We start from the raw sequence: 12,855 nt of genomic DNA, 5'->3' as shown, positions 1-12,855 counted from the left end.
TTCGGTGAGCAGAGATTGTGCCATTGCATTCTAGCCTGGGTGACAGGGCAAGACTCCATCTCAAAAATAAATAAATAAAAATTTATAGAGATAGGGTCTTACTATATTGCCCAGACGGGTCTTGAACTCCTGACTTAAGCAGTCTTCCCACCTTGACCTCCCAAAATGCTGTTACAGGCTAGAGCCACTGTGCCCAGTCAAGTCTTAATCCAGTGCTTTAGACCGCTTGGCTACTCTACTGACTGAGTCTTATGGAATTTTTGAGAAATATTTAAAATCTTGTGAATTACTCATAGTCACTCCAATATATTACTAAACTAGATTTGGAATAATTGGTTAGAGTATTAAATTAATGTTAATAACTAAATTTACATAAAAATAGAAAAGACAATTAAATGTCATTTTTATGGTTGTTAAAAATTCAGAATTTAAAAAAGTTAGTGTTGAAGTTTTATTTAGATTGTTCAAGCTCAGTAAGAGGTTTACTTGTATATTTCCAATGCTGTTTTATTCTCATTTTGCTTTTTTCAACATGGTTTATTGGGTAATTAATTTTAATAGAATCCAGACCAGATTTAAAAAAAAAACACTTTTTGTTTTGCTTTCCAAAAAGAAGTGTACCTTGTTACTCAGATGATTGAGTAAAGGTATACAAATCTTCATTACATACTTGAGAATTAGCCTGGACTAGGTAAGGAGAAAAAGTAATCTGTTTTTCTTTCCCCAAGAAAAAAATATTTTCTAGTGTTGCCTCCTTATTGCCTTTTTATTTAAAATAATCTCTTTTCACTAATTCCAGTATGTTTTTGCTGAACTATTCTGTAGGAACAAGATCTAGGGAAAATAACTGGCTAAACAGCTAGCCCAATCAATCAGAACTTATTAAATACAGCTTATTAAATGTACTGGATTCATTTAAGTTTTAAAAAGGAGGCTTCCCTTCTACCCCCATATCTTTGGCAAAAAATCTCAGATAATTTACTAAAGAAGAAAAACCTGTCTCCTGAAGCTGAGAAAGATGGGAATATTTGAGGTAAAAAGCTTCCTTTCATCTGTGATGTCATTATGATGGGCTCCTGGGATATTGCGTTTTGTTGCTGATACATCCTACATATATTATTATCAAGCTTGTAAAATTGTATTGGAATTTTATTGAAATCATATTGATAAAAATATTCCTTCCAGTGCTTCCAGACAAGTCTTTGAAAGACTTGATATACCCAGGCAAGGGATATGTGTGACTTTTCCCTGTGTATGTGTGTATACACGTGTATATACACACATACACTCACAGTAAGTTCAGCTTACATTTCATAACACTGTTGTATAGGGGATGAGGAATAACAGATTTTTGAGCTTCCCTTCCTATTTCAAAGAAACTAAGAAGCCTATAGAACTGAAGTGTGATCTTTATGAGATAGCAATATAAGTTCCTTACTATTCAGTTTTTTAAAAACATAGCAAAACTCAGATACTTTCTCCCAAACATGTATGACTTTTCCCCCAAACATATTCTTCATCATATGCTTAAATGAATTTCGTGGAGTAATGGCTGAGCTTTTGTACTTCATATACCTAAACCGTAATTAGTTCATCAAACTCTGCATTCTCTCAGTTGGAAATAAATGCAAATTTGGAAGGATGGGTTGGCTAGGACAAGAAATCAACATGTAGCATCCTTGTTTGGGATACTTGCTTGGGTTACATACCTTGTTTGGGATGTAGACCTTTTTGAGAGACAATGACAAAAATAAGTCCTTTGCAAAGATGCTGCATCAAATTTCTTATATTCAGTAATAACTTTTGAATAAATAAGCACTTTTGCTATTGGTGAGACAGAAATATTTATATTATAGTAAAAATTTCAGGATTTACTATAATTAGATGCACAGTGATAAAATTTTAAAATAAAATTTTTGATTCTAAAAACAAAACATTTGATTTTTGATAACTTCTTTAATAATTGTAAATTATTAGTATTAGTATACATAGAAATGTTAATTTCATGTAGATTTAGTGTTTGTTTTTAAAAGCAATGCTCTTTTACTTCATATAGTTCTGGGTAGTTCTTTAGATAGTTTGTTCTTTAAAACAATATTTAGGAATACATTAAAACTTTTTTTGAAATAAACTATCATCTTATAAATATGATGTAATAATATTTATCATAGTTTGCACAGAAATCCAAATACTTAGTTTACCAAAATTTTCATGTATAGTCACAACCTAAATATATTTTAAAAATTGAAAAATCTTATTTAGTGCAAGTGGAAGGAGTAAGAATCAGAATGTAGACTCTTCTTTGAGGTCTGTTTGGGACTTTTCAAGTTTTTTTTGTTTTGTTTTGTTCTTTTAACTAACAGAATGGGTTTTGGATAATATGAAATAGAACTTTGAGCAGTAAGTTTTGAGCCTCTTCAGTGGTATGAAACAATGAAGGCTATATTCAAAACTATTTTTTACTTAATACAAAATTACTATACTTTGGCCCTACATAGAATTTATGTCAGCCTGTAAAACTTCATATATGAATATTTGCTTTTCATTTATTATTAATTCTGATTTTTCCAATTTATAAATTACTTTCTCATGAGGCAATGTCCGTATTGTATTTTGAGAACCTTAAAAGTTAGTGCAAATTATTGCACCGTATCCACAGAGTACTCTCTATCTGGTACAGTTTAGTTCCTGTGTGCCATAAAAAGAACAACAACAACATTTTTAATTGTAATCAGAAAATGTGTGATTTATTCTACTATCAGCACATTTCAAGGAAATACAGTCACCTCTTAATTATCTCTGCCTTGGTGTTAGCATTTGGCCTCTTAAAATAACAGATAATTTGCTTTTTCTGCCATGCTCATGGTTTATAACCCTTCCTTGTTTTTGCCATGTGTTTGTAATTGTATGTTGGTGGTTTTCAGTGATGCTGTCTCTCCCAGGGCTTTATCTATCTTTGCTGTGTAGAAGCAGGACCAGCTATGTGGCACAGGTAAGTCAGATGTGTGAAGATAAGGACAGGAAGGCACAGCAGCAAGGCAGCATCAAATAAAACGTGAGATAGTGTTCCTGGAACATGTGACATTGCTCACAACCTCTGTGATCAAGAGTTAATTATATGAAAAAGAAATAACTTAGCTTTTCATTTACATAAAACTTAAGTTGTTTTGTGATACACTTCTCTGTTATTTCCCCGTTTCGTCATAATTTCTCTGGTTGATAAAATTTAATATATAGATTTATTTTAGGACATGGTGAATAAAATTGTCCATGCTAACTCTAAATGCTAATATTGTAGCTACCGTTGCATGATAGATAAGACAAAGTATTGAAGCATATGTGTTTGTGGTAAACTTGAGCACCAGTACTTGAAAAGATATTTTCTTTAGCAATTATGAACATTTTAGGTTCATCATATAACTTTTAATTGGTCAATTAAAGGGAGGAACATTTGTAAGAAGCTTTTATATTTGCTATGAATATTATTAGAAAATAGTGTTTTCTCTAATTGAGTTTTTTTTTTAATATTTGTTTAAGTTTTCTGATATGATCTGCAACAGTGAGAAGCCTCTGGCAGAACAGGACTGGTACCATGGTGCAATTCCCAGAATAGAAGCTCAAGAACTGTTAAAACAACAAGGAGACTTCTTGGTGCGAGAGAGTCATGGGAAACCTGGTGAATATGTCCTTTCTGTATATTCTGATGGACAGAGGAGACATTTTATCATACAATATGTTGATGTACGTTTTCAGTTTAGTTCATATGTATATTTTGATGTAGTTCATTTAATCATTATATTAAAATAATGAATGGTTTCTGATTAATGCCTGCAAAACGTGAAATTTAACACTTATTTTTTTTCTGAATTTCTTAAATACAGTACTTCAAAATTTACTAACATTTAAATACTTTTAAAGAAACATGTATTTAGCAATATTTTAATTTAAAATAGTGTTTATAAAACCAAAATATATAGCTATTTAAAATATGTTGTTAAATTTGAACATTAAAGATATTTCGAATTGAAACCTAAAACAATGTGATTATCATAAATTTTTTTTTCAGGAAAAACTTAAGTTTATGAAACTTGTACTTTTGAAATTGGAGCTTCAAATTGCTTTTAGAATGGTGCCATGAAATAATTTTAAGAAATTTTTTACCCAGTAGTGATAATGAAATTTCTTAATGAATGGGATGATTATTGAATTGGTTTTTGAGTCATTAAAGATTAAGTTTTTTTTTTCTCTTTTCTTTTTATTCTTAATTACCATTTTATTCCCTTTCTTATAATTAGTGTGGTCCAGGTTACCAACCCTCCCTTTTGGTTTATGCTTTTTGTATGCTATTACGTAAAGACATCCTTTTAAATTTTCCTTTAGAAGTCGTATTCATTTCATATTTAATTGGAATTTGACTGTATCTTTATGTGAGATAGGAAGTAAATATTATTTTCAAAATATAGAGATCTGATTTTTATTGAATTTACAAAAATTGAATTTATTAAAATTGTCAATTTCTACAACAACTCATACTTTTGTTTCTGCATTGTAGAGTCATTTTGAAATGAGTATATATAGTTTTTCTTCTTTTATATATAAGCTGTTTATTGGCATTCAAAATAAATAGAAATTAATGAAGAATTAAAAATAGTCTATTAACATTGATTATTCTAAAGCTAATTTATTTTTTTGAAATTTGTTTAAGTATTGCTAAACTACTTTCTATATTTGTTACATTTCTTTATTGAGCCTTAAACAGATGAAGTGTAATTTCAGAATTTAACTTTACCCACTAAGGTATTTCAATGTTTTTGGCACATGAAGGAATTGATGCCTCTATTTGTTTTCCATTCCCATTATTTCAAATGGCATGCATTTTCAAGATTGGTATCTGAAGGATTTCACTTTATGTCTAGAGACTTGTGTGATACTATTTGCTTTATAAAAAATTGAACCATGATGATTAGATGAAGCTGAGGGCTTCGATAATTTAGTAACAGGTATATGTACACACACACAAACACACATGTGCGCACACACGCACATGCACCTCTTACTAAGATATGTGTATATATATATATATATATATAATATATCTCTATATTTCTTTTTGGGATGACATTCACATACCATACAATTAATCATTTTAAAGTGTAGGATTCAGTGGCATTTAGTACATTTACATCTAGTAATTATAGCTAAATGAAAGTAGATACCATCTAATGGGTTAAAAGGAATATATCCATTAAAGTATTTCCACTATCATAATGTTCACATTATTTGTAAATTTTGCATAGTATTCAGACCTCAACTTGATAATCATTTTTTTCCCACTTGCATACATCTAACCTACTGTTTTGAAAACTATGCAGTTTCTAATAGTGTCATTTTTTATTTCCTTGGCAAATTCTTTTTTGTAATTTGTATATATATGTCTTTAGGTTATGAATGTAGGTAACCTACTCTACTACAATTTGTGACCATGTTGGCAATATTTATTACATGGTATGAGAATTGTGGAAGGAAAGATTGTAGATAAAATATAAACTTGTTAATCACAACTTATATGAATATTTCATTTTATTTTGCAGGCTCTAAATGTAACTATTTTTGAAATATACATTATGTTAGACTGAAATATTTATCTTTTTTATCACTTCCAGTTTAAAATTTAACTATAAGAATTTAAATTAGCATTCATAGAAACAAAAAGGAAAGGGTCAACTTGCAAATTATTGCTTGTTTTTAATATTCGCATTTTGTTTTAAGTGGCTAAAAGAACAGTATATGCTAAAAATACGATGTTATAAGTTCTCATTTGATAGTTTTATCTGGTTTCCTTCTGTCACTGAAATTTTTCGAATATCACTGTTAAAGATGAGAACATTTATTTTTCAGAAAATGCCTCAGATTTTCTGCTGCCTAATTTTATTCTAGTGAGTTTTTGCTATATAATGTTGAACTCCTCAAGCAGTTGCAAACAGTTTAAGATGATATTGACAGCTTTAATTCTTTTTTATTCTGTAGGTGAATTCTCCATGAGCTAAAATTATTTATTTCCTCATATACCTGTTGCCTAGAAGGGGTCAATAAATGGGGAAATTCATTAACATATATAATGAGTACCTATTGTAGTGTAATGAAGGAGTTTATATTATAGAATCTGTAAATTAATGAGGTAACAAGTGTTCTAAGAGAGGAGGATATAAAGTAATACAAGATTTTAGAAGAGGGAAAATATTAAATGGTAGATCAATAAAAAAAAAGCACTGAATTTGGAGACAGAACACTTGGCTTTCAGTCCCAGCTCTGTCCTTATTTGTTGTTCACACCCAGCTCTGTCTGTGGTCTAGGAAATAAAGGGGGTTGATTTCTTAAAGATTTTTTGTGAGAATCAAATCAGTGAATACATACTTTGCAGGATGTAAAATTAAATAAACCAGTAAGGCAGTGTAGAAATGTGCACTCAAGACGTTGAATACAACATTTAATACAAAATACTAATAGACATTTCTAAAAAAAGCTGTGCAAATGAGCAATAGGTATTATGAAGGATGCTCAATGTCACTAATCATCAGAAAATTACAAATTAAAACCACAATAAGTTATCATTTTATCCTAGTTAGAATGGCTACTATTAAAAAGACAAAATTAGTAAGTGCAGGCAAGGATGTAGAGAAAGGGGAACTCTTATTATACACTGTGGGTGGGAATGTAAATTAGTAAAATCTTATGGAAATCGGTATGGAGATTTCTCAAAAAGCTAAAATAGAACTGCCATGTGATCCAGCAATCCCCCTACTGGGTATTTATCCAAAGGAAAGTAAATCAGTATACCAAAGGGATACCTGTACTCCTATGCTTATTGTAGTACTATTTACAGTAGCGAAGATAAGGAATCAATCTAAATATCCATTAACATTTATTATTTGGCTGGTGATTTGATAATTGAGTGTGTGCCAGTACACGTACCATATACTGGGTAAAGTGGTTTGCATGTTAATACTTATTCAACCCATACTGTTACTCTGTGAGGAAATACAAGTATTATCTCGGTTTAACTAATGAACAGCCTGAGATACTGAGAGATCTTGCTCAGTGTTTTACGTACTTAGAACGTATATTATTAGAAATAGAAATATATTAGTACCTTCAGCATGAAATGTTCTTAAGCAGCAGTGCTAATATATCATAGGATGTCTGCCTACTATGTACAAAAGTTCTTTAAGCAATGTATTAACAACTGCTTTGAACTGACTGAAACACTAGCTTCCTTGAGTTGACTTATACTCCATAGTTAAAGAATACTAATGAGAGTTTGTTCATCACTCAATGAAACAGATGTATTCATTTAAAAAGTTTTATATAAATTAAACTTTGATACATTGAATCTTTTTTTATTTTATAGTATGGAAAAAGAGCTTTGAGTTTTTAAACTTCAAAATGGGAAAGTAATCTTCCAGTAATGCAAATAATGTCGGAATTTAGACGGTTTTAAACATTCTTATTTCTTCACAGTGTTTTCTTAAAATGGGGGTACTCCCATATCTGTATCTGTATATATCTCCTGGTTATGAGAACTATCAGTTGGAAGCTCTTGTTACATTGCATGGCAATGCTTCTTGCATTAAAAAATGTGGCCAATAGGATATTTTTGATCTGCCAGGTTTATTGCTATCAATTTATCCATATGACAACCTACCAATCTGAAATATGAAAACAAGAGAAAAGGGGTCTTGGAGGAGTTTGGGAAAATGGCAGCTTACCTGGTGATATGCAATTAAAAAGTATTAAGATTTGAGCATGTTGATTTGAGCAGTTTTGTCACTGGTGCATCTTATTTCTTCACCAAAGATGTATGAATGAGTGCTTTTGGTAATGAATAATAAATGAGTACTCCACTAAAGAAAGCAAACTAATGCTGTATCAACAAATAGAAAATAAATGATCAGATGTATTAAAATATTTACCATCAGATTGGATATCCTTCCTTATACTTTTGACATTATTTTTGATATTGAAAGTTTTATCAAATGGAACACATTTGTAGACATGTGTAAACATGTATCTTGTCTGTTAACTGAGGTGTATCCCATGCTTTCTTTTCTGTCATTAGCATTTTAACAAAATGAGTTTCAGGTCTGTTTGTTAGATTTTTTTATTTTTCAACAATTTGATTTAGATTTAAACATTGTGGAAATTATTTAATCTGGCACAAGGTAGAATTTTAAAACATGTCAGTTTTATTTATTTATATTTTTGTCATCTTAACCATTTTTAAATGTATAGTTCAATAGTGTTAAGTATATTCCTGTTGTGGTGTAATTATAGTTTTTCAAGAATGGAATTTATCAATGAAAATAGCCTTTCTAAAGCAGTGTCTTCATATTTATTTTACCTTATTATTTTCTCTCCAGAACATGTATCGATTTGAGGGCACTGGGTTTTCAAACATTCCTCAACTTATAGATCATCACTATACAACGAAACAGGTCATCACTAAGAAATCGGGTGTAGTTCTGTTGAATCCTATTCCTAAGGTAAGTGCACATATACTTTTTTCTATGTTTGTTTTAAAAGAATTCCTGGTGAGTTAACATTTCCAACAGTAAATAAAGTTTTTAGATTATTTGCTGGTATCAGAAAAAAAAGTTTTGTTTTTGTTTTTCTGGCTTTTGTTACTAATACAACTAAAACATGAAATTTCTTTGATTTTATTAAAATGGGCTGTTTTCTTATTCAGTACTTGCAAGTATACAAATAGTTTGTTTCTTTCTTTCCTAGTTTTTCTTCAAAGACTTGAGGCTTTTCTTCACTTTATGAGGTTCATACTTTGAAAGGTTCAGGTTATAAAAATTCTAAGTTGTAGAAGTCAAAGAAAATGTCCAGCAATTAGGAATAAATTAGAGTTTCAGTTTGGGATGCTACATTTACAATGTATTATAAGATATTGGAACTATTAAAAACTTGACTACTCTTCACAGAAGCAGTAAACTTGTCTATGTGGAGCCAGGTAGTTGAATAAGAGATTGTCTTAGGTCATTTTTACCTCTAAGATCTATCACAGAAAACACTACTTTCATGTGCTGTACATTTGTCCAATAGGAAATGGGTATGTGGAAGGTTTGTGTTTTAAAGGTAAAATCCTTGGGACTTAAACCAAAATGGAACAATGGAGCTGACTTAATTTCTGAGCACTTTTGATGTTTTAGGTGTTGGGTTGGTATTGGCAAGAGCTCTTTACTTTCGGGACTGTCTAACATGAAGAACGGTGTAGAAATAGGAAAACCATACAAGTTGCTAGATTAATATTTGTTGATATGACTTTTATACATTTAGGTATTGCTTTCAATTTGAAGTAAGTGCCAGTTCCAAGAATGCTGGTACATAGTCCAGATTTAGCGATTTGGAAATTTAAAAAACAATCATTTTATTTTCCATTTTTAGTCTGGGAAATAATGTCTATATATATATATACTTTTATTATATGACTGAATTTTCACTGAGAGGATGACCTTTAATACTTCTCTCACAGAAGATTTTGACAGTTGTTTGTTAAACATTCTAATTCTCTGGCTAAGGAACTGGCTCTTCAATAATTTTCTAGAATTATGAAATTGGTTTATTCTTTGTTAATGTTTTTCTATTCATTTTCTACCCTTAATTACCAAAAACCATAAAAAATTCTTTTTCATTCTGAAATAGATTGTCACATTTTTTCTAAAGCAAATATACATATATTAAAAAGTGTTAAGATTTGAGCATGTTGATATCTGAAGTTTTGTCACTGGTGCATCTTAATTTTTCACCAAAGATGTGTGAATCAGTGTTTTTGGTAATGAATAACAAATGACTACTCCATTAAAGAAAGCAAACTAATGCTGTACGAATAAGGTAGAATAAATGTGAAGGCATTGCTTTAGAAAGGCTACATTCATTGATAAATTTAAATTCCATTCTTAAAAAAAAACAACTGTGATTATATAACAACATGAATATACTTAACACTACTGAACTATACATTTAAAAATGGTTAAGATGATAAAAATATAAATAGATAAATGAAACTCTGACATGTTTGAAAATTCTACCTTGTGCTCGATAAATTAATTTTCACAGTGTTTAAATCTAAATTGTTGAAAAATAAAAAAATTAACAGATTTATATATATATATGTCTTCTAATATTTCCTCTTTCATCTGTAAATGAATGCGATTGTTATATTCCAGTATATATTCCAGTATATATCAGTATGAATAAGGCATTTATTCTTTAGTCAATGTGATCTAGTCTTATGGCTTTATTTACTATTTATACATCAACAATTTGCGAATTTATATTTCTAACTCAGATTTCTCGTTTCCAGAACTCAAATTGTTCTACTTTCCATGTCAAACTGAGCTTATCACTTTTAACTGCAAAATGTGTTATTTCTTTTTAAATAAATGATACCACCAAATACCCAACTTCTCAAGTAATAAATTAAGGGGTCATCTTTGACATCTCTTTCTTCTTCATCACTGCTCTCCCTCTAGCACTCTAGGTTACAATTAAGTATATATCTCTTAAAAATACAAAAATTAGCTGAGGGTAGTGGCACATGCCTGTAGTCCCAGCTACTTGGGGGGCTGGATTGCTTGAGCAATCCAGCTTGAGGTGGGAGGATTGCTTGAGGTGGGAGGATTGCTTGAACCTGAGGGGTTGAGGCTGTAGTGAGCTATGATTGTGCCACTGCATTCCAACCTAGGCAGAGTGAGACCCTGTCTCTAAATAAAGAGTTTTGTATGCTTAATTATTCATGCGGAAGTATGAAATTCACTTCCAGTATATATCAGTATGAATAAACTTCAGTGCAGGAAGATATTTTTTATCTAGATTAGTTTAACAAAATATACAAATAGGAATTCAAAGACACTGATATCCCATTTCAAAAGCTAACCAAATATCTGCATTTGCTGCAGTCTTATTAGCCAAGTCTAAATTGGGAGACCAAATCCATTAAAGAAAGAAATAACAATGCAGATATGAGTTTGAATGGGAATACAAAATTTCATTTAAAGCTATACTCCTTACAATATAAAATTTTCTATAAAACCTTAATAATAGATTCTTTGGACTATTACATGGTTAATTAATGTTTTTCCAACTCCCAACACTTTGGAGTTGATTATCTCATTATCTGATAGAACTAGCTATGAAAATAAATATCTACTGGATGCTGTAGAAGTTTAAAAGGTTATATATGATTGTTTTATGAGGTAGAAGTTTAATGTATATCTGGCTATTAACCTAATTGAAAGTACTGATATTTGAAATATGCAAATCATGATCTCAGTTTGTTGTAAATGTTATACACTAGATTTAAAGGATCATGTTACTTTTTAAATAGAATATCACAAGGCAGAAGCTGTGAGTTCGATAATTTTCAGCTATGAGTACATAACAAATTGATATGGATTTTGTTATGGTGGTAGTGTCTGTTATATATCTTCCTTTGAGTTATTTGTACTCTTATAATTGAATCTATTTCTTGATTTAATTTCTGTAAGAAGTTAATATCTTTTATTATATAAGTATAATGTATTATAAAATATTTAATTTCTATCTTGCTAGACTCATTTTTAGCCTGCATAAAGAATTCCACTTTGGTTTCATTGTAATTTCTATTTCCCATTTATTTTTCTTCCCATTTATCTCTGCTCTTACCCATAAAAATATGTTTATCATCACGATGCCTAGCTTGAGGACAGAATGGCCAAAGTAATCTCTAACTTATCTTTGTATTTTATGCGTATTCACTCAGAGGTACAGAAAACGAGACAGAATTAAATTGTTTAACTTTCTCACTGTATTAAAACTAGTGGGTGCCTGAGCCACCCATCCCTCTCCCTGATTTTTTCTACACTATCTCCAAAGCTTTTGTAAAGATATGGAAGATGGAACAAATCGTTGTAAAGAGGGGTTATTAATCACCCATTATCATCATTCTTGTATTAGCAAACACCTTGGACATGTATATGACCTGTTCTTTACTTAAGTCAGTTTCAACTCAAATGTCACTTCATCAGAGAGGCTGACTCTGACTACTATGTATAAAATAACACATCCATCCAACCCTTTTGCTCCCCCTGCCTCTGCCTTTATTTCTATTCATCATGCTTACGTTTAAGTGACATTATATTATATTTATTTTTTAACATTTTTTCTCCCCCAATGGAAATAACTTCCACAGGGCCACAATTGTATTTAACAATTAGTGTAGCTGACCCAGAGTGATATTCAATAAATATTTGTTGAAGGATTGAATTCACTGAGCAATTGCTACGAGCCCAGGTAATTGCTGAGCTTTTGATATGCGTCATCTCACTTAACCTCACATATTCCTATAAAATATTAATAAAAATTGTTAACCTCATATACTTTTATTGTTGCTGTTATTACTATAAAATATTATGAATGAAGAGCTAACGATTAAAATGGTAAGTGAATTCCTCAAGAAAACAGAACTAATAAGAGGTAGACCTTGGGTTTGAACCCACATCCTTTTTTTTTTTTTGAAGATGGAGTCTTGCTTTGTTGCCAGGCTGGAGTGCAGTGGCACAATCTTGGATCACTGCAACCTTCACCTCGCAGGTTCAAGAGATTCCCTGCCCCAGTCTCCCAAGTAGCTGGGACTAGAGGTGTGCACCACCACGCCCGGCTAATTTTTTTGATTTTAGTAGAGATGAGGTTTCACCATGTTGACCAGGATGGTCTCAATCTCCTGAACTCATGATCCGCCATCTTGACCTCCCAGAGTACTGGGATTACAAGCGTGAGCCACTGTACCTAGCCTGAGCCTACATTCTTAACCAC

The 12,855-nt window shown here is 30.9% G+C and overlaps 1 protein-coding gene across 11 annotated transcripts in view; it reads left to right on the top strand.

Moving 5' to 3' along the window:
* FER (FER tyrosine kinase) overlaps positions 1 to 12,855 on the top strand; it is a 530,899-nt gene that overhangs the window by 229,371 nt on the left and 288,673 nt on the right. For 10 of the 11 annotated variants that reach the window (XM_078365065.1, XM_078365066.1, XM_078365064.1 and 7 more), the window contains 2 exons: positions 3,538 to 3,741; positions 8,418 to 8,540. In XM_078365065.1, coding sequence (XP_078221191.1) covers positions 3,538 to 3,741; positions 8,418 to 8,540 — 327 coding nt within the window. The remainder of the gene's footprint in view (positions 1 to 3,537; positions 3,742 to 8,417; positions 8,541 to 12,855) is intronic. The other variant, XR_013532179.1, reaches the window with a different exon arrangement.

Source organism: Callithrix jacchus, chromosome 2, assembly GCF_049354715.1.
Source record: "Callithrix jacchus isolate 240 chromosome 2, calJac240_pri, whole genome shotgun sequence".
Classification (NCBI taxonomy): Eukaryota; Metazoa; Chordata; class Mammalia; order Primates; family Cebidae; genus Callithrix; species Callithrix jacchus.
This window is presented reverse-complemented; position numbering and strand designations above follow the sequence as displayed.